A 27,364-nucleotide genomic window follows, 5' to 3' on the forward strand; every position below is an offset into this window, starting at 1 on the left:
TGAAGTGGGCTGCTTTGAGAGTTTAAAACGAGCCCCCTCCCGGACACTCTGATCCGTAACACAATATACAGAGTCATCAATCTTTATTTGTAAATTGAACATGGTATTGAGTAATGTATGCAGACTTCTAAACGAAAATATGCTTCATAAAGCATTATTAATACATTCACCAGTAGAGGTTTAACTGACGGCCAGTTTTAATTACCAACAGTCATTTCAAATAAAGTGAAGGTGTGTCGCGGTTCGCGAAGCAGTTGGAGCGAGTACGTTTGTGGAAGTATTTAGTCCGTCAACAAATATAAGAGAGGAACATGGTCGACTAATCTTGCATCGTTTAACAATCTTGATGGCAAGGAATAAGATTGCCGCTTAGTGAACTAATCAACCTATATCTATACTACATTTGGAATTAAAGGATTTACACAATCGAATAAACGTGAGACAATTGAGTATTTTCATGACAGTATCTTAATAACCACTCTGTCCATATCCCTTCCCTCCATGCTCCAAGTGGGAGCAAAGAACGATCATCAAGGGCAATAAGAAGATGAATAACTCATCTATTGAAGCCAGCTTAACGCTCAGGAAGGGATATCGCACCTCATCATCGTGGTTGGCGAGACCAATCACTTTAGAAACACATTTCTCAAGTCAAAAACTATAGAAATGATCCCTGAAAGTATAGTCTTAATTGGAGAATGTGCGACGACGGGAACTCATTCACGGCAGTACTATTTTCACCTTGAGGTGCGTCTGTACTGTCGTTACCATTTTCCGAACCTCATGATATGCTGTCTAGTAAAGAACAAAAGGAAAGGTCAATATAAATTATTTTGGAAGCCTCAAAACAGGATTCATTAAGTTAGATCACAGTACACCAACCCAGAATGCTTTGCGCGCACGGTTTTTATAGTATTCGTCTTTCCAATCAAAATCACATGTTTTAAAGATTAACGCTCAATCAAAGTTTTAGAATAAAGTAAAATACGTAGTTAGATAAAAAGGTCACAGTGATCCTTGGGGTGAGAGAGATTTAATAAACGTTGAGAAGTGGGGGAAAAAGAAAAGCGTTGTGCATCGGTTAAAACGTTCCGACAGTAAACTAGCACAGTAGAACTGTTCTGCAACCGTTAGGTACTGCACCATTTACAAATGTTACTTAAATGTTTACCTCCTTAAATTAAGGAAACCGATTCATGGGGCCATGTAAAAAAACACACACACACACGCACACGCAACACACACACACACACACACACACACACACACACACACACACACACACACAAACACACACGTGACGATGTCAAATCTTGAATACTATTTAACTGTATCCACGGCAGGTTGGGTTTTGCTTTCAGCTTGAAGCCAGCTTCTATGACATTTGATGGCAGTATTTCGGCAACGACTTTAAACTTTAATGAGCCTTTTACTCATTATTAGTTTAGTGAGGGCTTAAATATGTGCTGCTTTAATAAAGCTGATGTGCAAAAATCACACAGCAATGTTTTTTTGCGTCGTATTGTAGAGCAAATGCATAAATAAACAAGTGATGGCGAATTAACAGGAAGAAAGCACAATACAGTACTGTATAAGCATATAACGCTAGTTTCGGTTTTTAATTCTTCTTTAAATTACGCTGGTAGTTGGTAAATGTTAACTTACCAGCATATTGTACACGGAGGAATGGAACATTTAACTATTCAGGAATGCTAAACAATGGGTGAGCGTGTTCAATTACCATTAGTCACATAATCCTCGGGTTAAACAGTTGCGTTTCGACATTATATGCGCATGCGCAGAGTAAACATGCCAGTTACATTATCACTCAAAATGGGTTTTCACCAAAAATATTCAATTGATTAATTTACCCGAGAGCGAAACAACTTCTCTTAAAGGGCTATGTTTATATTTAACCTTTTAATTAAATAGGTACACCAGTGTAACATTTTGAACAAATGACATTTTATTACATCACTAAACATCAGGCGGCATATTACTCTTGCATACTCAGTACATAAAGACTCAAAAGAAAACATTGATCAGTAATAAAATGAATAGGAAGAGGACTAAAAGGGGTGGGAGGTGTAGGGGAGGAACTGTGTGCATGACCATCATGGAAATCCATCCATCCATCCATTTTCTAATCCGCTTATCCTCACGAGGGTTGAGGGCATACTGAAGCCTATCCCAGCTGTCTTCAGGCAGTAGGCGGGATACACCCCAAAATGGTTGCCAGCCAATCGCAGGGCACACATAGATGAACAACCATCTGCATTCACACTGACACCTAAGGACAATTTAGAGCAGGGGCCCCCAACCTTTTTTGCCTGCAGTACATGTTTTTGTAATGTGGGAGGAAACCGGAGTACCCGGAGGAAGCCCCTCATGCAAATATATTCATAAATACAAACGTAACAACTTCAATATGTATGGACTATATGACCACTGTGTTATTTCAATGTGTATAGGTTGTACTGCAGGTAATGAGCTATTTCTATCAATCCCTCCATCCAGCCATCCATTTTCTAATCCGTTTATATTCGCGGGCATGCTGCAGCCTATCCCAGCCGTCTTCTGGCAGTCGGCAGAGTACACCCTGAACTGGTTGCCAGCCAATTGCAGAGCACACATAGACGGGCAGCTGTTTGCACTCACAATCACACTAGGGACAATTTAGAGTGTTCAATCAACCTACCATGAATGTTTTTAGAATGTGGGAGTCCCCGGGGAAAACCCATGCAGGTACGGGGAGAACATGCAAACTCCATACAGGAAGGCCAGAGCCTGGAATCAAAACTTCAGCACGGTGAGGTGCTAACCAGATGACCATCGTGCCGCCCTGAACTTTTTTCATGTGAAATTATTTAGTAGAACATTTTCAAAACTTTCAGTATATTTCATCTGTAGATTTGAAGTAAAAATGGTGTGCACGTGACCAGTTCTCCAGCATTGCTCCTACACTCAGTAACTATGTCTCCCATCCAGGACCGGTCTATTTGTCTCTTGGCTTCAGAGATAACACAGTGGGGAAAGGAGTTGCAGCATGGGGCATTCACCTAGTAAACACACAGCAAAGGGTGGCATGTTCATGGTAAAAGTCAACAGTCATAAATAAATACCTTCACGTTTTATTCCAGCATATTTCATCCAGTCAAAGTGTCATAATCACATTCTAAAATCAACTAGTAAAATGGCTAAGAAGATAGGTTAGGTGTTAAATACCTGATATTTTAATCAGCAAACATGGAATGGGTACTGTTGTTGGGTTTACTTACCTGCTTGCCAGCTCTCTTTTCAAACAGGATCGAAAGGAGATGGCGCGCTCCATTGCTTTGTATCCCTGAGAATTATGTTATGTGGTGACAGAAGAAAGGGAAAATGCAGGGGAATGAATGAACAGGGAAAGTTGTTTGGAACAGTATAAAAGAGAGGAAGGCAAGTGGGAAATAAATCAGATGTTAGGATTGTAATAAAGTTAGGAGTGGCATTTTGCGGGGACAACAAAGGAAGCAAGAATGCATGAAAGAGTGTGAGAGGAGAGAAAGAAACAGAAGTGGTGAGTTATCAAAGATAAGGAAGCCAAACAACTACTGGGTTACAAAATACAAAACTGGAACTAATGTTCGCTTAATTTTGTTGAGCAATGTTGACAGTCGTCTGTGTTGAGGTATCAGAAAACACCTCCTCCACTCAGTGCTGTTACACCTGGAGAAGGCTGGGAGCACTGTGAGAATCATGTTCTTTGATTTCTCCAGTGCCTTCAACACCATCCAGCCCAACTTACTGGGAGACAAACTGCAGAACGCCGGAGTGGACCACCACCTCACAGCATGGATTATAGACTACCTCACAAACCGGCCGCAGTACGTGAGGGTACAGAGCTGTGAGTCGGACAGGCTTCTCTGCAGCACTGGCTGTTCTGGCTCCATTCCCGTTCATCCTCTACACCTCGGACTTCAGACACACCACTCCAAACTGCCACCTTCAGAAGTTCTCCGATGACTCTGTGATTGTAGCCCTCATTACAGAGGGAGACGATCGGGAGTACAAGGGACTGACGAAGGACTTTGTGGACTGGTGACAGCAGAATCACCTCCAGATCAACTCGAGGAAAACTAAGAAGTTGGTTGTGGATTTCTGCAGGAAACAGTCCTCACCTGCACTGGTGAACATCCAGGGTATGGACATAGAGAGGGTGACCTCCTACAAGTACCTAGGTGTTCTTCTAAACAATAAATTGGACTGGTCTACTAACATGGATGCCCTGATTAGGAAAAGACAGAGCCGACTTTTCCTACTCAGGAAACTGAGGTCTTTTGAGGTTCAGGGGTCACTCCTTAAGACTTTCTATAACTCGGTGGTGACTTCGGCCATCCATTATGGCATTGTCTGCTGGTCAGGCAGCATCTCGGCCCGGGACAGAAAGAGACTGGAGCAACTGGTCAGGAGGGCCAGTTCTGTCCTGGGCTGCTCCCTAGACGCTCTGGAGGAGGTGGGCAACAGGAGGATGCTAGCTAAGCTAAAAGCTATGATGGACAGTCCCTCCCACCCTCCCCAGCCCGCCCTGACAGCACTAGGTAGCTCCTTCAGCCAGAGACTGTTACACCCGCGCTGCAAGAAGAAGAGATACCGCCGCTCGTTCCTACCGACTGCTGTCAGGCTGTTGAATAAAAAATAAAATGATGCGAATTACAATTGTAAATAGCACAGCCACATATCTATATTTATATTGCACTTAATTGAACGGTGTACATTGAAACTGTAACATTTATTTTGTGAATGCAAACACTTTGTTTTTCTTCTTTCTTCTTTCAACCCACAATCTTGCTGCTGCAGACTGTAAATTTCCCCAGTGTGGGACAAATAAAGAACATCTTATCTTAGAGAGCAGTGCTTTTTCTCTAGAAGCAGCTCAGTGCAGTGACATGAGGTGGTTTCCATTTCTTTTAGAGTTTTTCACCACTTCAAATAATTAGGTGGGGTTGATAGCAGCCTTTTTTCTCCAAGCTGTCAAGGATAGTAAAGATCAAACATCTTGAAAAATCCCCACCGCTTTCACTATATGTTGGTGATAGGAACGGCGGTTCATTTGATTGTGCTGAATCACATGAATCAGTTCATTAAAAGGTTTCATTCAAAACATTTGTTGACCGAATCGTTCAGGACTTTTTAATTCCGTTCATAATTCAGCCCTGAGGTTCACATTCACTCTAACATGTTCACTTACAGAGGGATGGTGCATTCATGGGTCATAGTACATTCTGTAGCGATGCTGCCTTACTTTAAGTGTTATCCATGAAGTGTCTAAAATTACCCGTTCTTTTATATTGTCGCCTTGACCAAATATTGCAAACCAGGAATGGTGGGGAGAGATAAAAAACAAAAAAAGATATTATAAAAACCTTCAAAAATGACGTGCAGATTTGATCATGAAACACAAAGAAGACTGTTGCAACTAAGCTGCAGTAATAATAGTGGTTCTTCACAGATCAGAAAGCCTCTACATAGTTTTGTTAGCCTGTCTATGGTGCTTCACATTATGTGTTAGCATAAATGTGATGTGGTTTGATTGTATACACAATGTGTAAAATTTTGTTTTATGTTTCATGTAAACACCCCCTGGGAATGGCAATAAAATGAAACAAGCATCTTTAAAAAAACAGCTGGCTCTCAAACGGCAAACAGAACTCTCAGGGAGGGCAAAATGGACATCATGGTGAAAAAAAGACCTCGCGCGCGTAAGGTAAATTTATACTCACAAACAAACAGAAAACAAAACAATTGACTGAGTGATGACTCATTTGTCGAAAAACCCATAAAATGGAGCAGTTGGAGGTCAAGGTACAAATGCATTGATACTTAACGATAGGATGGATGCTTTTGGATGCTTCAGCAAACATAAAACATTAGATTTTAAATGTCAGGTGGAGAAAATCTGTGTTTAAATTGTGTTCAACCAGGACAACACAGGCTTAGACTTATGCCTGTGTTTTGAGGGGTCTATTTATGATTCTTTAACATACTGCATATATACAGTACATAAAACTGTGCAGGTCACTAAATCATGTGCCTGCTCTCATTAACAATTTCCGTTGGTGCACGTCATTTGAAAAGCTACTTCCTCACCCTGGCGCCTCGGTGCAGCCTGTCCTTCATGATGCCAATGAACTCCTTATAAGAGAGCTGGTCATCGTGATCCACGTCAAAGATCTTGAAGATAGTGTTTACCAAGTGCCGTGTCAGCTTGAGACCTGTGGCCACATATACTGCTCTCGCAAACTCATCTGGCAGGGGACAAAGACAAATATTGTGTATCTCACAGAAAAAGGGAACCACATGTGCCGATAACTGTAGCTTTCACAGCTCTGTCCCAACCTTGCCCGATGGAGCGAGAAGCAAAATTGTACATCTGCATGGCAATGGCAAAGTCCTCTAGGTTGTTGAGAAATTGGAAGAAGCAGCGGAACTCATCAAAAGTGATTCCCTCAAACAGCGAAAGAAACAGACAGGCATTAATACTCTGAGGCAAATCAGGTCACTGATGCATCTATTAAAAACACAGCAAAAAATAAGTGTGGAATGAGCAAAAGTAGCCGCTCATGCCAATAAAGCGATTTACCATGTGACTGGCTGTTTACTGCCTTGAGACTGTAAACGGGAAGTTTATTGGGAAATGAATGATCATTTGAAAAACTTGAAAACATAGGATTTTGTTTTGAGACAAACGCTGATGAATTCTAATAAATATCAATCGATCAATCAATCATTTTATGACTAGCTATACGAATAGATTTTTGATAGAGAGTGAAAAGACTGACAGCACGTGTGCATTTATGAGATGTGTGTGTGTGTGTGTGTGTGTGTGTGTGTGTGTGTGTGTGTGTGTGTGTGCGCGCGTGCGTGTGTGTGTGTGGTCAAGCGAGGCAGTTGAGCATTGAAGTGTGGAGCACGACAACAGCCGCAGGCAGAAATGGTGGTGGGAAATTTCAGGTACTATTCAAGGCTGGGAGGCAGAAGCACTCACAGAAGAAGAATAAATCAAACAGATGTGTGAGGGAATTGAAGTGCTGCTGCTCGCTAAAGATAAAATGTCAAACCAAAACATCACTTGAAATTTGTATCGCAAAAAATGTGCAATTTCTTGTCAGTGGATATAGGGGTTTTTTTTGTTTTTTTTTGACAAACATTTTCTCGTCTTTAGTTGCTTTTTGTTCGATCCGGGCTCCGGCCTTCATGTGTGGAGTTTGCATGTTTTCCCTGGGCCTGGGTGGGTTTTCTCCGGGTACTCCGGTTTCCTCCTACATTCCAAAAACATGCAGGACACCGGCCCTCGAGGACCGGACTTCGACACCTGTGCTCTAAAGTGTCCCTAGGTGTGATAGCGAGCATGAATGGTTGTTCGTCTATGTGTGCCCCGCGAGTAGCTGGCAACAGGGTGTCCCCGGCCTACTGCCCGAAGACGGCTCGGATAGGCTCCAGCACCCGCCGCGACCCTTGTGAGGGTAAAGCAGTTCAGAAAATGAATGGATGGATGGATGGACATCACTGTTAACATCAGCTTTACAGATGCCACATCTGCTCTACAGGAGGGGTATGTTTTTTGGCAAGTACAGCTCCTTTGCCAAATTGTATCCATTGAAAAAACTCAGCAGATATTTATTTCAGGCACAACAATTTTTTTTGTTGATTGGACAGAGAACCAGTAAGTGTGTTGGGGCACAACTTGTCTTAATGCAGGAGTGACTGTTGAGAGAAAAACAGCATGCCTACCTTTTCATCAGGTATGCTTTGTCGAACATTTTCCAGGTAGGCACCAATATTCTCCACGTTGGTGAAGCGCAAGAGAATCTTGGCAAAGTCCTCTTCACTGATGGTGGCCATTCCTTTAGAGTAGGTCAGAAATTCAATCTCCAGTACTTCAGTCTGGAGGTTATCCATGAACCTGAAAATGTAAACCAACGGACAGCATAGATTTAATTTGAAATCAGGTAAAAAAAAATTACTGTAATAATAAAAAAAGTGACTTGTTAAGTAAATGTGTGAATTTGCGTGCATGAAGTCATCACAAGCTTATGTGCAAGCTACGGGATACCTATAAAAGTCATCAAAAGTGAGCTCAGCCTTCCCTTTCTTCCCGAAGAAATGAACCAGAAGGGTGGTGTCAATAGTTAGACTCTCATCTGCACGCTTAAGTCAAAAACAAAGGAGACAAAAAGGGAAAGATAAAAGAAATGTGACAGATGCTTCAACAAAACTTACACAACACTTTTGATTTAGAAAACGCTGTCCGTTTCTCAATACAGCACCAACGAAGGGAGTTGCTAATATTTTTATACTAAAGCAAAGCTGTCTTGGTGATCAGTGCACCCCAAGATAGCTCACAAACTGAAGTGAACGCCATTAAGTGGATTTTGACTGTTGTCAATATGGATCCATGATCTCACAGGTTAAAAAACCCCAAAAAACACAACAATGTATATTGAGAAACTGCATGAAGAGGACAAGACCATTTTGAATTCGACAGCACAAGCATCGGGTCAAGCGATTTGGTGAATGCAAATCATCTCAACCAATCAGGTTTAAAAAATAGTCAGCAGTCCCAATGACAACATTGCCTCAACGCATGTCATATTTGTTGTTGATTTTTCTGAAAGGTTTACTCGTACATCAAGTTATCCAAAGCCATCCTTGAACTCACGGTTACCAAAATCTGACAACAGATTTGGTAAGCTTGTTCAGTTTGTACATTATCCGAGGACATGTATCGTTACCACTGGAAGCCAAGTGATAATCAAAGACGCGCAATTGAAGACATCCTCAGAGCCATCAAACTATTATTTCTTGACAAAAGAGCTCAACACCACAGTTGAAATGATCTTAAACCTCTATCTCAGACTGGTGACTTTTTTTTGTTACAGCAAAGAACATCCTTTTGCAAAGAAATCGAGCTTACATTGTAGCACATAACTGATACAGCTGATACCGTCACGCTGAACATCGCCAAACATGCTCGTGGTAGAACCGGAAAATAGATAGGAAGAAGATGTAAAAGGAGGAGAGACAGAATCCAGACTGAAGTTGAGACAGATGAAGTAGCTGGTGCAAAGCTGCAATCAAAGCAGCACATCCCATGCATTTCGCTGCAAATGGTGAACAGCACCACAGCAGAGCACACATGCAAAGCAAACCTTTTTTCTTTCATTTCATCTTCTTATATGCGCTTCCATCCATTTCGGCAAGTAGGTCTACATTCAGCTACTGGGATAATAAGCCAATTAATAGACTTTGTTCTATTTGTTATTCTTGCCCATGAGCTCTTGGTTATTATGCTTTTAACCCTTGTAAAGGCACTACAGAGAAGATGATTAGGATTTGTGTAGTGGTCTTTTTAAGTGACTAAACATGGGGATTTTTCAGGATTGGCATGAATATAGATTACATGAAAAAAAACTCCTCAGAAATGGGTCATTGGGCTTTTGATCAGTTCCAATGAAAAAAAAAGGAAAAAAAAGACAAGTCATCTGGCATCGAGGCGGAAAGGGGGAAGTAAATATCAATTCTCAATCACAGCCATGCCCATCACTGCCAAACCTCGTTTTTGATGGCCATGCTACTATAAGCAGAGATGATGTGTGGGTCCAATCTCATGTTTGCCAAAGATGGAGGAGCATTTATGCCATGGTCATAATCATTTGCACCAAAATGTTGAATGGGGGTTCTACCTCAAGATTAAAATCCTAAAACCCAAAGCAGGACAAAGACAAGTCAAAAAGGGCCAATATTCTTGCCTCTACAAGGTCACATTCATTATGTTAAAAACTGGTAAGATTACACTTTGCATGATTTAGATTGTTTGAAAAGGAGGACTGTTTAAAATACAGCAATGTTCGAACTAATTACCAGGCCACTCACATTAGTGTAAATCATACTATTGGAAATACTATTTGGCCCAAGAGTTAAGAAACCACTGAATTCATTTCAGAATCCATCAGGGTTTGGCCTCTGGATCCTAATCTTAATTTATCAAGATATGGGAATCATTAAAATGAAACTCATCCGCCGCTCATCATTGTCTCGAGCAAACGTGTCAAACTCAAGGCCTGGGGGCCAGATCCGGCCCGCAAGGTCATTTTATATGGCCCGCGAAAGCAAATCATGTGTGTCAAATTGCTAAAATCTGTACCGAAATGTCAAATCGTCATGTGTAATAAATAATGTTGAGATTTTGCAATCATTTTGTTTCCCCGTTTACCCTCACTTGAACATTAATTGAAAAAAACTATTTTAATCGACTTGATTGATTTCAAAACTAGTAATCTATTAATGTGTTGTGTAAAAGTAATAATTTTGTGGTTTCACTGTCATAACGGCCCTCCGAGGGAAGACGTAACTCCAAATTGGCCCGCGACTAAAATGAGGTTGACACCCCTGGTCTAGAGTATGGCTCCAAATATTGACCTCTTAACGAAACCTGCAGCAATAAAACGAAGCAATACAGATGTAATGCTAAATGGATTTTAACAATGTTATCATTCCTTGAAGTGCAGCGGTAGCATTGTGAACTCACCACTCTGAAGATGACAAAATATCAACTCTGCTCACAGGTACAGGTGTGTGTGTGTGTGTGTGTGTGTGTGTGTGTGTGTGTGTGTACGTGTGTGTGTACGTGTGTGTGTGCGTGTGTGAGTGCGTGTGTTACAAATGACTTCTTATCATTTATGGCAATGGTAAAAGTAGTTAATACTGATGTAAACCCTAAATGGTCTTCTTTCGAATCTATGACTAAAACCTCAGAGGAGCAGGTCATTGTCTGTCTTTTCATTAGTCAGACCGTCAGTAAGACTTTCCACGGAATGCAGGCTACGCCACATTTTCATTCCCATGACCTGGTCTTCCCTCCCGTGTCTTCCACCTTCTGTCATTCCTTTTTACCTTCCCCGGTCACTTCTTTTCCTCTCATACTGCATGTTCTCAGTTTACCCTCATTTCCTTTCTCCTCCTGGTAACTGTCAGTGGCTTGTCCTGTAGCTGTCAGTAAGAACCTCTTTTGCCACACAAAAGCAGAGAGCTTGACTAATCTGTTGAGTAAACACATCCTTCTTTAAATACAACCTGCTTCTTTCTTTTGCCCTCAAAGTATTTCCCGAGGCTTTCTTCTACCCACCCACTTTGTACCTCAACATTTGTTGTCCGCTGACCTCTGGCCACCAATCTAGCCTCGCCTCACCTATTTGGTGATTGTATCTCTTCCTCTTTTACTCTATTTATCTGATCAACTACTTCTTATCTCAAGTGTGTTCCATCACTTCAGCGTCTTCTTCTTTCCACAATTGAGTTTACCTTTTGCGTACGTTTGCATCATTTATTCAGAATCAAATGTCAAACAATTTGAATTTGGTGGATGTTTTCCCATTTTGTTGATTTTGTTTTGTCACCTTGCCTGATCCTGTGTGTGCTCTGTCCATCTGACATCCCAGCAGATGAAAGGCTCCGGAGAGTAAATACAAGGTCAGACCCGATACACTTCACTGTCATTACCTTCACCTCAGCTTCCGCTGCCACGGCAGTGCCGCAGCACAAAGCCTGTCATTAGAGAGCTAGCCAGCGTGCTATGTTTTAGCTGTTACTCATCATTGGCAACACCTCCAAGGTGGCTTTCAGGTGCGTGTTTTTTTGGGGGGGGGTTTGCGCAGATTGCTGCCTTTCAAACCAGTTCACGGTGTTTTACAACCTAAAACTATTCGACTGTGTGCTGAGTGATTTTCATATCTACAAATGGTAGCGTTTGTTGAACAGAATTACGATCATTCACCAATTCATGTCATTAATGCCTACAGACCCTTTACAGGGCAAGAAAAAAATTGCTAACTATTGAAGCCAAAATGAATGCCACATGATTTCCTCCAGGCAATTAATGAAAAAAGTAATAAAAATAATGAAAGCTACTGTAGATTCTAATTAAATGTGATGAAAGATGAATAGAGCACCATTTTAACGATGGTAATATTTACAATTTTTGAAATCAGTGTTGCGCAAGCATTTCTGAGGTTAGCATTTTGAATTGCAAACAATTGCATTGAGTGTTCAATAGGATATAGGGTTAAACGTGCTGTCAATGATGAACGGTTTAACACGAAGATTGGCCACAAAACAATATAGATTCGTATTAGACAGATATCAAGAAAAAAAAAAACCCCAAGAGATTAGTTATTAAACAAACATACAAACATACATTATCCTGTATTATCTAATATCGGACAATTACGTCACCACAGTATAGTAGAGCTTTTTAAATAAGCACGAACAGACATACAGAAAATAAATGTGCTCTATCCAAACCGTTTAAAGTATGATTTCACCAAAATAAATACATACATTTAGGTGATCATAAGGGAATGCAAGATGAAGTTTATGTACTGTTATGAGTGCAAAAACCTTAAAGAAAGAAATGAAGTCTGAAAAAAATGAAGATGGTAAGGGGGGTAAAAAAAAAGGGGGGTGGGGGGAGCTGGGAAGGATTTGGTGGCATTTCTCAACTGATGTTAAGCAGACAAATGAATAAAGACGGTTGATACACGTCTGTCTTGACTCAAGCCAACAAAAAGACCTTGCAGTTTGATAATGCATCTTAACAAATTGTTCATTTTTATGCCTTTTCGTTTTCAGGGAACTCATTGTGGAAATAGCCTCGTTGTCTTCATGCATTTTAGGTCTTATTCTGCTATGCGTGATCAGAACAGACAGACATACAGGGATGATTAGAGAATTAAAAAAAAAGGGGGGGGGGGTTAATAAAAAACACTGGAAGAATGACAAGATAGAGGACAGGTGGGTCTGTGTACCTCCGCCAGGTCAGAAAAGAGGATTTGGCTGGCGCCTCGCCTTAGAACGTCCCAGTAACTCCGCGCCACAAACTCCTGACTGTCTTTTTTTAGCACCTGTAGGGGTGGTCAAGGGGGGGGGCCAGTGTCAGTTCACTTCCAACACCACCACTTCAGGAATTAGCTTCTGCATTTTACCGATCAATCCGATTTTGTAATATACTGTATAATCATATTAAAGTGATGTGCCATAATTTTTTATGTAAAAACCTGCTTGTAAACATTAATTTGAAAGATTAAGAATATAAATTCTCACATTAAAAGGACAGTGGCATGAAACTCATTAGCATCACGAATACTAGGTGATATCCCAATAAAAGATTTTGCGGCATCTGGTGGCCATAGTCCATGCACCAAATTGTTGTGTTTGTGCTAGCACATACAGAAGCAAAATGTGGAAATAGAAAAAGAAATGTTCTGACTAAAAACCCGACTTCTGTCCTTGACCCTGATGAAGAGCTGCTTGTACTGAAGTGTGCCGCCTCGAAAAAAGTGGAGTTGATGAGTTCTGACCACCTGATTCTCATTTTCTTCACGGTGAACACGACTGAAAGCTTTTTACCATGACCGCACCCTGGTGTTAAAAGTCATTATGAGAACACATCTATCCTCCACAGCACTTCACACAGATCTGACTAGCTCGGAAATCCTTAATCACCAATGTTTAGTCAGTGACAAAATACAGCATTTCATTCAGGATTCTGTTTGGAAAGTGCTGGAAGTGTATTGCTTCTGTCTTCAAAGTGCCCCACATCACTCAAAACCACATCATCACACTATTCTCATTTAATTATACTTGATCACAGATTGCCCCTTATATGTATTAGTCCTCTTCAGTTCCCCCTCTTTTTATTCATGCTGAAATCAATCACGGAACTGATGGGGAAAAAAATAGCAACTAACATTAAATATCGCAAATAGAACAGTATTCGGTGTTGCTTCCGACACTAAATCACTTGAAGAATCCCTACGTTAAGCCGTTTAATATGAGGCCAACAACAAGCACAATTTTAAACTGATTAATTATTTCATGTGGGGATTACACCCTTTTAATCACATTCTCAAACCATCTAAGGTGAGCAAAAAGAACACTACGGGGGTATGTTGTTGTTGTTTTTTTTTTTTTTGATACATACGCTGTTCATGGGGGCAACCTGATATCCATACAGCTGCATACTCTACCACACAGCGAAGAGGCATGAGGGAGAGACAGAGGACGGCAGAGCATGCAGTCAGAGAGGAAGGAGGAGAGAAGATAAAAGACATGTTAGTACATGCAAGAGGAGAGGTTGTGGATACACTCTGCATAGGGAGGGACATGTCCAATTTCCAATGCATCTCTGATTATATATTAGAGGAACACATGTTTCACAAAAAATCTTTTTAAATGTGTATCTCTAGATTATGTAGCTGTATATTAAATGGATAGTATATACTATATTTTTTCCCCAAAAGTATTACAGGTAGTATGCAGGGCTCGACGTTAACACAGACCAACTTACTTTTGGTTTGCACGTAGCTCATGGTGGTTAGATCAGAGCAGCTTACATATGATCCATTAGTCAATTAAGGGCAAAATAATCGGAAACTAAAAAGTCGATTATCAAAACAATCATTTGTGGCCGGCCTCATTTTGATCAGTAAACAGTTCTCTCAAATCTCTGCCCCTTTGACAAATGTAATTAGAACTTCTTTCAGCCAGCCCACAGTTAATGCAAGCCCTTATGTTAAAAATATGCCCATAAAGATTGTCCTCAATCAATCATTTAAAATGTGGATGTGCAACGTTGACAAAACAGTCTGATAAGATCCGCAAATTAATTTTCCCAAATACATTTTCCTTAAGTCAGAACACCAATATTTGCTATTTAACATGTATTAACATATTGTCTGAACTCTTCTTCAACAATTTTTTCATGTCAGCAAATGCATTGTTAGAAGTGGTTAATGAATACAAGAAAACGTTGTTCCTAAGCCTTAATCACAGAAGCATGGAATAAGACCAATTATACAAGAGTATATCCATTTGATCCAATAACAAGTTGGGAAGTCACCATCATGGTACAACAGAGAACAAAAACTTGTAAGGCAGCATGCACTCAGTCATGGTTAGATGACGGGTTATTAACCTAATACCTCCACAGATGAGAATAAACTGCTATGGAATGATTATTATCATTTTAAATGTATCCATGTGTACAGTTTGGCACAGCAGTTCAATATCGTTTAAAGCACAACACCACAGCAACTGTTGCATTCCAATACCTTCATGGATGATTTAAGATGATTGAAGCCAACAGCGTTTTACTGTTTGGATTATTATTAATATGATGAATAGTCTCAATAATATAATGGATAAGTGCTATCAGTTTTAGTCAACATAGACAATCCATAATCGTTACAACATTGGTTATATTCATGACAACTAGGAAACTGGATTGTTTTGACCCCACAGTCCTGATTACCAACTCACTTACCAACTGTGCAGACTTCTCAGCATTCCCTTTCCTCCCCTTCTTCTCATTTTTCTTCCGGAAGATCTCTTGAAGCTACAAACACGTCAAGAATAAAGACCTTTATAACACAAGTGATGTTTATTTTTATACACCGTAATTAAATATAAACCACACAGGATTTGCACTCATGCCCACTTGATTTATGTAAACCTCAGTGATTAAACCTGAAATATATTTTTTTCTGCCTACTATGGTACTGTCCATTAAGACAAAACCTACTAAATAGCCATTAATTATCATCATTACTGTCAGAAATTAAACTGAAAATAGAATGAAAATCATGTCATGGATGATTGGTTTCCCCTTCCTATTAGCGACTTACCACCAAGAACTCCCTCTTGTCCACCATCTGGTTGCCGTCTGCATCAAACATATTGAAAGCAATCTTAAAACCAGCATGGGGCTCTGCAGCAGAGGAGGACACACATGGTGAGGGTTATCAACAGACTCTGTTAAAGATATTTGTAAATAGCCAAATAGCATACAGTCAGAAGTGAATAATGGTTGGATGCAGCGTAAATTAGCATGACTTTTAATTTAATTAATTCCTTCAATTTCGTAACAAATTTATATGCTTCAAGTATAGTTAGCAGTTGAACGGCTTCCCAGAGTGGATTATTTTTGGATCTCAGAAGCTCCCCTGGGCTACCCATTTTATTAATTGTTTTAATTCTAGCACAAATTACAGTTATTGTATCATTTGATTGTCAGCTTCTCCAAATTACAATAAAATGTATGGCACAATTTTGTATCACAGATGAAATATGTAAGCTCTGACACACACCGAGCTATGCAGCCATACCTGACTGACCCGTCGCACAGTGTGCATGGTTTTTATGAGTGGCCGACCATCGGCCAAGAGTTTTACTGCGAATGAAAATTGAATGTCAAGTGACCATGTCATAAATGTAATGGCCAATCAATAATGTCATACCACATCAGATGAGCTTTCACAACAAAAAAAACAAACATTTCTGGGTGTGAACTAAAATCCACCAGCCACCAAGCTGTACCAAGACAGTCTATGAAGTATTGTAATTCACAATAATATTGAACTGCATTTATCATATCATACGTACCCGATTCCTCTTTGTATTATTGTAATACAGATACAGTGGCCAGGGCAATTTCCTTAACTTTCTTCACAATCACACCATATTGTTTGTGGATTAATGAAATAAATAAAACTGTTCTGTACTGTTTATGTGGCACCCCAAAACATTGTTTCTTAGGAAGAACCCCAGGGGTCGCTGTTTATACGTTGCAACGATCATCAGTCGCGCCAGTCATGAGCGATTGTCCTGACCTATTCAGGCACTTACAGCCAAGTTGCTTGGTGTGCGGTGGCTCAAAATGTCTTTCGTTTACAATCATTGGTTTTGAAATAGGATTGTAATATTTAATATCCTACTATATTCAATGTTCTATCCATTACACGTTTTGTTTTGTTTTTTAACCCTTTTATGTTTTGGCCTTTTTTTGAAAGCATGGCCTCTTTTGCTTATGACTGTCTTGTAGGTTGAAAATTGTGAAAACTGTAGGGCTGAAGGTTTGCACTGAATTTACAATGGTAAACTTCACTTATAGCTGTAGAGCTATGTCTACATTTAATTGGATTCTTTGTGATCTTTCTTACCTGGAGAGGAACCTGTAACTATGGCAATAGCAGATGTAATAACCTCACTAACTTTGGTCTCCCAAATATGTAGAGTGCAGAGACAGCAGGATATGGAGGGACTCACTTGTCAGGATGCAGAGCAGGAACAGGTACTCTGTGTATGAGATGATACCTAGCAATGAGATCATGAGGGAGTTAGTAGGGGGATGGCCGTATACAAACACATAGACACCATAGCACATAATAATTCCTTTCGCGAACATAGCATCTTTTTTTTTTTTCTTGAAGTAAACCAATAATGCATTTGGTCACACACTATTTCTAGCAATGTGACAAGGGGCTGCCATTTCCTCCAAAGGAGCCCACTTGGAGGACACTTAGGAATTTCTGCCCGACTGATCTTAGTAATGGTTATTTGTAGCGAAACTTGTCAGCTAATCGAAGAAGGGATTCCCCAAGTAGCAGACAAAAATCGAGGCTCAACTGTAGCTGTGGACATCTGGACACCATAAGCAAAGATGATGGAAAATGAAGCCTTAATGGGTGAGGACTGGCATTGTGCTCAGGTTTCATTATATTCGTTGAAACCTATAGCAACTGTTAATATTGAAAATGTCATGTATAAAGGGGGGTTCAGGTCGGGGTTGACCACAAAAAGCAGCAGTGAGCTTTCAGTCAGTAATGACGGAAAGTCCATCAGTCCGCCACTGACGGACGCCCGCCTTGCCGACGACTGACAAATGACAAGAACATTTTTAAAAAGATGACAGACAAAGTACTGACGGAAGTGGGTTTTTGTCCGTTAGTGTAATCGCCACTACCCAGGCCAAGTAGTGATGGACCTCTGAGAAAACTCACGCAGGCACAGGGAGAACATGCAAACTCCACACAGGAAGGCCAGAGCCGGAATCGAACCTTGCACCTCTACATTGTGAGGCGGACGTGCTAACCAGTGGATCACAGTGCCACTGCCAACTACATTAATATGTTAATTTTTAAGAATAGATATCTTAAGAAATTACACTAACTTGAAGGTGCTTTCCTGACCATATTTTCAACAGGCAACATAAAACAAAAGCGTTCCCCAAAAGGCTGCCCCCCGCCCCCAACACACACACACACACACACACACACACACACACACACAAAGCTCCTCTCCAGAACACTTCATCTGATTTTAAAAATTCTTGCTGTGCTGTACTCAGGTTTGACAGGACTTTCCAACCAAATTTGGCATTTTGACGAATTTTCATTTTCGGGAAATTCTGTCACATTGCTACGATTTACTTCTATACAAACTGGGTGTCAAGAAAAGACCATTGTGTGTGTGTGTGTGTGTGTGTGTGTGTGTGTGTGTGTGTGTGTGTGTGTGTGTGTGTGTGTAAGCAGGTGAAAAATGCCTCAGGATGTGATCCTTTCTTACTTCAGGCCCATTAACACTCTTTTTCGCTTTCTGTCTGATTGTCCAGATAGTTCAGGGTGACTCGCTTGAGTGTTATGGGACACTGCTTTCTCGTGGATGTGTGTTTGTGTGTTGCTGAACATGACACCAGGTAGAACCAGTGACAAGCTTGTGTTTCCTACTTTGTGTAACGGAGCTGATTTGGAACCAAACTCCCACCCCTACCCCTTCCCATGTAGCTTGACCAACACGATCACGCCATGCACTCAAACGATCGAGGGTCCTCTCGGAGACAGATAGAAAAAAATAATACTCTATATACTCTGGATTTAATTACAATTGTTGTTCTATTATGAGTTCCACAGGTTTTCACACATTCTGTTTCATCAAATGCAAATCTTGGCTATAAAATAGTGCTGCTTGTAATGCTTAATATTTTGTGTCTTTGTGCAATACCTTTATTACCAATATCTGTTCCTATGCCTAGTCCATTTTCCCAAAGAACAGCAAACCCCAGTTTTATCATATAAGGTAGAAAGGAATGTTAATCTCAACAGAGAAAACATGAAACACACACACAGCATTCCATTTAATTTTGTCACTCTGCGAAAGCTGTCGCCATTCCAAGGAATTTAACTGTTCCTGCTCAGCACGAGAATACGTGTCCTGACAAACACAGATTGTATTACATACATATCAGGGCTTTAACTGACATATTGCAAAATTAAATGGGGAAATGCCCAGAGGTATACAACTCCTTTTTACGCGGGGTGGCGAGGAGGGGGAGGTGCTATAATATCTCATTGCTGCTGCATACTTATATGAGGACAAGAGAAGCGGGAAGAGAGGAGAGGAGATGTGGTTTATTTTTAGTTTGGTCAGCAGGTTGGTTGGCAGTCAGAAGCGACAGCATGCCTCCAACCTCGGATTAGAGACACCTACCGTGACTCACGCAAACACACACATTGGCAGGTAAGTCCTGAGTAAAATTGAGTAAAAATATGGTATTTGAGATGTGAGCCATAAAGATTCATCAATATAATCTTTACGAAGAGAAGTAAATCGTATGGCCAATACTTTGTTAAAACACTCAAACCAATACAGCAATTCATTGTCTGCAGTGAGTATTAAGACAATTTAAATCATTTCACTTAGGATATGGTTACAGTCAATATTTTAGTTGCGTAAAGTACCTTTTCTGCACTATTGCTGTACATGGATGTGCGTCTATATGAGTGCATACTGTACCTCGTTCTCTCAGGTTGCGGAATAGCTTGGACGATCCTCTCCATACCGGGGGAGTATCTGAGAGGATTTTCTCTAGCTCCTGGAATGTGAATGGATAAAATGAATGTCACTTCATGTAAATTGGCAAATATGTTTCATTCACAATAATTTACTGTCCACAAGTGTAGCTTGAAACATGTCCCATAGGTTTAAGCAAAAACACTAGCAAGTTGGGTTCATAACCTGACATAATGCTTGCTGGACATGCAATAATCGAGCGACGAGAAAAGATAACAAGTGTCTATTGAGAATGTTTTTGAACACACCTACTATGGAATTTAAGATAAACACCCCCCAAAAATCTCCAGGCTTAAAAAAGTCGAATTCAACATGTTCTAGGACTTTTTAAAGGCCATTTCGACCAGAGCATTTGTCAAATTCAGAAACGACAGCAATACTGTTGGATACATTTATTGTGCCTGTGGCAAGGCTTTAATTTCTGAAAAACAAAGTTTGAATCATACTAACGGTCACATTGAACTGAGTTGATTGTGTATAATTTAAATGGATCGTCTTTTGAGGCACTTGAGTTTACAACAAGTGCATTTTTGGATGCAACCAGCAGAGATTTTACCATTCTAATGTATGGCTATGACGCTACGGGGGTGGGGGGACCAACCACATATAAAATACAAAAAATGCTGACAACAAGGAGGAAAGAAGAAAGAAGCTTTCAGAGTGTGTCTCCCACCTGTTTGGTCAGGGACCTCCAGGGCCTCTTGTCTGCCAAGGGAGCCAGACAAAAAAGAGAAAAAGAAGGGAAAGAGGAGAAGAGGGTTTGGGTGGGCTCTGTCAGATAGCATCTGTGTTATCTAGAAATGGGTCTTAATGTGCACGCTACAGTCACAACACACACGCATGCTGTATATACAACTGTGATCATCATGTGTGTGTGTGTGTGTGTGTGTGTGTGTGTGTAAGCAGGTGAAAAATGTCTCAGGATGTGATCCTTTCTTACTTCAGGCCCATTAACACTCTTTTTCGCTTTCTGTCTGATTGTCCAGATAGTTCAGGGTGACTCGCTTGAGTGTTATGGGACACTGCTTTCTCGTGGATGTGTGTTTGTGTGTTGCTGAACATGACACCAGGTAGAACCAGTGACAAGCTTGTGTTTCCTACTTTGTGTAACGGAGCTGATTTGGAACCAAACTCCCACCCCTACCCCTTCCCATGTAGCTTGACCAACACGATCACGCCATGCACTCAAACGATCGAGGGTCCTCTCGGAGACAGATAGAAAAAAATAATACTCTATATACTCTGGATTTAATTACAATTGTTGTTCTATTATGAGTTCCACAGGTTTTCACACATTCTGTTTCATCAAATGCAAATCTTGGCTATAAAATAGTGCTGCTTGTAATGCTTAATATTTTGTGTCTTTGTGCAATACCTTTATTACCAATATCTGTTCCTATGCCTAGTCCATTTTCCCAAAGAACAGCAAACCCCAGTTTTATCATATAAGGTAGAAAGGAATGTTAATCTCAACAGAGAAAACATGAAACACACACACAGCATTCCATTTAATTTTGTCACTCTGCGAAAGCTGTCGCCATTCCAAGGAATTTAACTGTTCCTGCTCAGCACGAGAATACGTGTCCTGACAAACACAGATTGTATTACATACATATCAGGGCTTTAACTGACATATTGCAAAATTAAATGGGGAAATGCCCAGAGGTATACAACTCCTTTTTACGCGGGGTGGCGAGGAGGGGGAGGTGCTATAATATCTCATTGCTGCTGCATACTTATATGAGGACAAGAGAAGCGGGAAGAGAGGAGAGGAGATGTGGTTTATTTTTAGTTTGGTCAGCAGGTTGGTTGGCAGTCAGAAGCGACAGCATGCCTCCAACCTCGGATTAGAGACACCTACCGTGACTCACGCAAACACACACATTGGCAGGTAAGTCCTGAGTAAAATTGAGTAAAAATATGGTATTTGAGATGTGAGCCATAAAGATTCATCAATATAATCTTTACGAAGAGAAGTAAATCGTATGGCCAATACTTTGTTAAAACACTCAAACCAATACAGCAATTCATTGTCTGCAGTGAGTATTAAGACAATTTAAATCATTTCACTTAGGATATGGTTACAGTCAATATTTTAGTTGCGTAAAGTACCTTTTCTGCACTATTGCTGTACATGGATGTGCGTCTATATGAGTGCATACTGTACCTCGTTCTCTCAGGTTGCGGAATAGCTTGGACGATCCTCTCCATACCGGGGGAGTATCTGAGAGGATTTTCTCTAGCTCCTGGAATGTGAATGGATAAAATGAATGTCACTTCATGTAAATTGGCAAATATGTTTCATTCACAATAATTTACTGTCCACAAGTGTAGCTTGAAACATGTCCCATAGGTTTAAGCAAAAACACTAGCAAGTTGGGTTCATAACCTGACATAATGCTTGCTGGACATGCAATAATCGAGCGACGAGAAAAGATAACAAGTGTCTATTGAGAATGTTTTTGAACACACCTACTATGGAATTTAAGATAAACACCCCCCAAAAATCTCCAGGCTTAAAAAAGTCGAATTCAACATGTTCTAGGACTTTTTAAAGGCCATTTCGACCAGAGCATTTGTCAAATTCAGAAACGACAGCAATACTGTTGGATACATTTATTGTGCCTGTGGCAAGGCTTTAATTTCTGAAAAACAAAGTTTGAATCATACTAACGGTCACATTGAACTGAGTTGATTGTGTATAATTTAAATGGATCGTCTTTTGAGGCACTTGAGTTTACAACAAGTGCATTTTTGGATGCAACCAGCAGAGATTTTACCATTCTAATGTATGGCTATGACGCTACGGGGGTGGGGGGACCAACCACATATAAAATACAAAAAATGCTGACAACAAGGAGGAAAGAAGAAAGAAGCTTTCAGAGTGTGTCTCCCACCTGTTTGGTCAGGGACCTCCAGGGCCTCTTGTCTGCCAAGGGAGCCAGACAAAAAAGAGAAAAAGAAGGGAAAGAGGAGAAGAGGGTTTGGGTGGGCTCTGTCAGATAGCATCTGTGTTATCTAGAAATGGGTCTTAATGTGCACGCTACAGTCACAACACACACGCATGCTGTATATACAACTGTGATCATCACAGGCCCATCTAAAGTGCCCTGTGCTGGTCTTTGTAGTAGGTGGAATGTCCCAGTAAAAGCACATACTACTTTTGTTCTTTTTTATACAACAAAGTTCATCTTAATTCAACTTCAAAGGGGGGGGCATTAGAGGATGTCAGCTGCTGAGTGGGTATGTGCGGCTGTATCGTGTGTCAGGAGCCGCGCAGATGTGAACACTCATACGGGTGCATAGTTTGCATGCAACAACTGTCCACTTCAGAACAACATTACAAAAATGTGTTGTGTGGGAATAACTGTGACAATAAAAGGAGGATCTGTGTCAACAGCAGAATTTGGGATGTTTATTGATTACAACAAAGTGCACATGTGAGCAAATGGAATGTTGAATGAAGGGAGGAGGTGAAAATGTCAATGTGTCTGACTAACATGAATCTTAGACTAAACAAAAGCTGTAAGGCCATCTGCTGGGAGGTTGTACGGGCAAATTTGGTTCAAACAGCAGCAAGTCCACAAAGATAGAAAAGGCCAGGTCAAACATTTTGATGTATGAAAATTTTAAATCAGTCCTAGGGAAAAGTTTAAGCTTGACACCAAAACATCCATTCATCCATTTTCTTATCTGCGTATCCTCATGAGGGTCGCGGGCGTGCTGGAGCCTATCCCAGCTGTCTTCGGGCAGTAGGCGGGGGACACCCTGAACCGGTTGCCAACCAATCGCAGGGCACACATAGATGGACAAACTAATATATCGCTCAGCCCGAGAGCAGAGGCCACTTATTCATTGAATGAATTTGTGTTCATGTCCTGAGCGTCATTATAAGTTTATTAAACTCATCTTGTTTATTAAACTCAAATGTGTGCACAAGAACTGATGTCACAACATATTTTCTTTTACTCATGAAAGCATGTGCTGATGTCTATACCACTGGTAAAGGAGGCCTCAACAAATGGATTATGTGTAGAAAACAATGCTATACATACTCCTTGGTTCACTCATAGTGACTGACTCAATAAAGTTCTGAGGAGTCATGTAGAGCTGCCCGTCATACTCCACAGAGCTAAACATACGGAAACGATGCTCGTGGCTCGACATGTGCACATCTCCCTCCTCAAAGTCCATCGGATGTGCCTGTTGAACAAAAACAGAACGTTTAGAATTGCTGAATCTTTTCTCACTTTGTTAAGACAACTTGTCCTCACCAATTTGTGACTAAACAATAGAAAAAAAACGATGAACTATTCTACATACAGTACACACTATATTTGATGGAAAGAACTCAGCCCCACATACATAAAGTAAGCCTGTGCAAAACATGTCTCTCTTTTTGTTGTCTCTTTTTGGTTTTTTTGCACAGTGCTTCTTGAAATTACAAATAGAGTCAGACCCTTTAGGGCAGTATTAAAAGCTGCAGTACAAGGGCACACGCAACATTTTCAGGATACTTTCAACATGATTGGAATCTCAAAGCAGCCGGGCCATCAACTTGATTAGCTGCAGTGCTACATCAACAGTTCGTGCTGCATGAAGCTTTGTAATTCCAAGACAGCTTTCCAAATTTAAACCTGCTTGGCCACAGGGCTCATTGAACCAAGGTTTCTGCACAACTCAGCTAACATACTAATGAGAATACTGATCCATTCATAAAGCTTTGATGCTGCCTTCACTGAGGAAGCATAAATATGTGATGAGTGTTCCGCTTCCTTACAGGGAAGCGTGACAAGGATGTGGTTTTGACTCTCACGAAGGAATAAAGTTTAAAAAGCATTACAGAGGCAGTATTCTTCAAATGCCAGAAATAAAATGAATAACTGTAAAAAGTATTTTTGCTATTTGAGATGAAATATTAAGTGATGTATTGCGCTTGCGTCCAGCCACGGCTTTCCTAATGCCTTATCTTTCTTCTCTGACCACACGACGGATGGTGCTCTCCCTTTCGTCCAGAGATTATCAAACGTTTTACACCAAGTACAACCTAAAAAATTAATTAGCCCAACAAGGACTATCACAATAATGGATATTAAAACACAGCAACGGAGTAGGCCTAAGTGTTCATAAAAAAATGCGACGAGGTTTTACTCCTACAATTTTTATTTAAAATTAGCACAAACCACTGTAACATTAGCCGTGTTTACATGCAGCCTTGTATAACAATGCAGTAAGTAGTGTTCTAAATCGGTGACTGAAGTCTGTTGAGTTTTACATCGATCTACGCATCACAAGGTTGTAAAATGGCAGTTCTGGTTAATATAGTGACACATAAAAAGGCAGCTTGGAATACATCATGTCAAATGTAAGCCTTCAATTGGAATAAAATTTTAATCAGAATGACAAAAAAGTCTACAAGTAAAACTGGGTTATTTTGCAGTTTAAACAGTAGCACTGTTGGGGTATGAGGAAAATATGAACAACAACAACAAAAAAGAACAATTATAAATTATTGTGCATAAATATGAAATAAAAATTGTACAGTGGCCAACAGGTTAGCACATCCACCTCACAGTTCAGAGGATGTAGGTACATATCCGGGCTCCGGTCTTCCAGTATGGAATTTGCCTTTTCTCCCTGTGCCGTGTGGGTTTTCTACTTTGCTTCCACGTGCCAAAAACATGCATTGCAGGTTAAGTGAAAACTCAATAAATTGTCTGTGTGTGTGTCAGTGTGAATGGTTGTTTGTCTATTTGTGCTCTGTCATTGGCTGGCAACTACTTTAGGGTGTACAAAGTCAGCACACCTGCTACCCATGTGAGGATTAGAGGTACAGAGAATGAATGAATGAATGAATGGATGTATTTGGGCCATGATTTTTGCATAGTACTCGATAGATCCCCAAGGGATCCACCATTCCACGATCATGGAATTTTACCGCAGATTTCAAAGCTACCCACAGAAGTCAAAACAGTTAGTGAAATATTTTGCAAGGTGCAGAATACAGTGGTACCTCGACTTACAAAATTAATTGGTTCTGGAAGAAATTTCTTAACGCTTTTTCTGGGTGATTTAGACATTTACGTAAAATTATCATAATGTCTCATGGCCAATCGGGCGAATGACAAGGACGCTGCATAGACACATCTCCATCTACACACATAGACACATACGGTAGAGGTCCCTCTTAGTCAATGGGATGCCAGGAAGATGTAAGGTAACAGCCAATGGCAGAGCAGCTATATGTATGTTGCGTTCAGGATAACTCGGAGTTGCGAGTAGCAGCACAAACTGTAGTTTTACCTTTCGTATCTTGAAATTTCTTTCGTAACAAGAGGCAATATTTTCCTGTTGAGGCATTTCATAACTTCAAAAGTTCGTATGAAGAGACATTCGGAAGTAGAGGTACCACTGTATTACATTTATATTTAGTTTTCATCCAGGCAGCTAGATGTCACGGTCAGATTGATGGGATCTAATTCTATGTTCACACTGCAGAATGTGATGCCCAATTCAGATTTTTTTGTTAAATCCAATCTTTTAATGTATGTGTTCACATCGCAAAAGCAAATGGGACATCAAAAGTGAACAGAACGCATTTGTAATGGAAGGTAGAGTTCCAAGACAAAACCCACGAAAACACGGGAAGAACATGAAAAGAAAAGCTCCAGGAAGGCCTTAGTCAAGACTCAAAATCCTGAACGTCAGAACTGTGAGGCAGACTTTCTAACAACTCATCCGCCGTTTTATCGCTGTACACCTCCTTCTCAAATTTCAATTCAAAGCTGTACCCTCATGTTTACATTTCAGCACCAGCTCGGTCGGAGAGCGCCATCACTGCATGCATGTGCGCGCGCACATCGCCCAGCTGCCAAATAATCAACAAAGCGTTTTCGGAACAAACTACATATTACATGAAAACATAACGACGTCAGTATGAACGTATTAGTACATTTGTGAAAGGCGGCGTCAATGTAGTAGTAGGTTTTCTTTCACAAAGGATTAAAAAAAACACAGACACACAAGGCCAGTGACCAAAACACGACGAGACAATATAATTCACAATTAGTAGCGATGTGTGATCAAGCTGTATTTAGTACCGTACCGCTTAAAGACACCCACCTTCTCTTTGGCTTCAACGGCTGGGATGGATGGCAACAAACCGTGGATGCTGCGAGTCACCATCTTCCTCCTCCAGCCTCGGCGGTTAATCATGTCCTCGTAGAAGTAAAGTGCCACGGCACCTCCCGTCGCAAGACAAAGCCCGAAAGTGAGACACTTCCGCGCGCCTGAGGCAGTGTGACGCCCGGTCAGCTCGTTTCTCGACACCGAGCGCAGGGTAAGCTTAGCGGCCAACGAAGCCACTCTGCGGAAGGCGGCCATTGCTGCTGTTTATGATGCGGCTAAGCTGGTGTGGTCAGAACTTTGCGGACTGTTTGGAGCTATCGCGTGACTTGGACTCTATCGCGAGAAGTGATGAATGCCAAAACAGGGAAAGCGCTGCCCATTAAGAAACGCTTATGAAAACCGATCCAAAAGCTAAACTTTATTTAAGTCAAGGAATAAGAGTTTACACCGTTAATAATATTTTGGGAGAATAATTAATAAACATGTTGAAGGCCATCACCTCATTCTTATT

The 27,364-nt window shown here is 40.7% G+C and overlaps 1 protein-coding gene across 4 annotated transcripts; it reads right to left on the reverse strand.

Moving 5' to 3' along the window:
- Nucleotides 1-2,721: 2,721 nt before the first annotated feature.
- micu3a (mitochondrial calcium uptake family, member 3a) lies at nucleotides 2,722-27,315 on the reverse strand. Of its 4 annotated transcripts, XM_019876816.1 has the most exons (15): nucleotides 26,848-27,315; nucleotides 23,781-23,928; nucleotides 22,623-22,654; nucleotides 21,893-21,971; nucleotides 17,143-17,190; nucleotides 15,723-15,805; nucleotides 15,362-15,433; nucleotides 14,021-14,062; nucleotides 12,846-12,941; nucleotides 8,096-8,190; nucleotides 7,774-7,945; nucleotides 6,379-6,487; nucleotides 6,130-6,287; nucleotides 3,279-3,343; nucleotides 2,722-3,059 (listed from the first exon to the last, which is right to left on the reverse strand). In XM_019876816.1, the coding sequence occupies exons 1-15, from the start codon at nucleotides 27,106-27,108 to the stop codon at nucleotides 3,056-3,058; spliced, it is 1,464 nt and encodes a 487-aa protein (XP_019732375.1). In that variant the 5' UTR covers nucleotides 27,109-27,315; the 3' UTR covers nucleotides 2,722-3,055. The 4 variants fall into 4 exon arrangements, with proteins under 4 accessions (XP_019732375.1, XP_019732377.1, XP_019732378.1 ...); XM_019876818.1 differs by lacking the exon at nucleotides 14,021-14,062; XM_019876819.1 differs by lacking the exon at nucleotides 12,846-12,941 and having other exon boundaries at nucleotides 26,848-27,314.
- Between the last annotated feature and the right edge of the window lie 49 nt (nucleotides 27,316-27,364).

This window comes from Hippocampus comes, unplaced genomic scaffold (assembly GCF_001891065.2).
Source record: "Hippocampus comes isolate QL1 unplaced genomic scaffold, H_comes_QL1_v1.1 scaffold51, whole genome shotgun sequence".
In the NCBI taxonomy this organism is placed as follows: Eukaryota; Metazoa; Chordata; class Actinopteri; order Syngnathiformes; family Syngnathidae; genus Hippocampus; species Hippocampus comes.

Bases quoted from the DNA above. Each gene is read 5' to 3' on its own strand.
- micu3a (XM_019876816.1), bottom strand. From the start codon at position 27,108: ATGGCCGCCTTCCGCAGAGTGGCTTCGTTGGCCGCTAAGCTTACCCTG. The intron at 15,806-17,142 runs GTGAGTCCCTCC...CCTCTGCTGCAG, and splicing joins CCTGCTCTGCATCCTGACAA to AGCCCCATGCTGGTTTTAAG. The intron at 6,488-7,773 runs GTAGGCATGCTG...TCGCTGTTTGAG, and splicing joins AAAGCATACCTGATGAAAAG to GGAATCACTTTTGATGAGTT.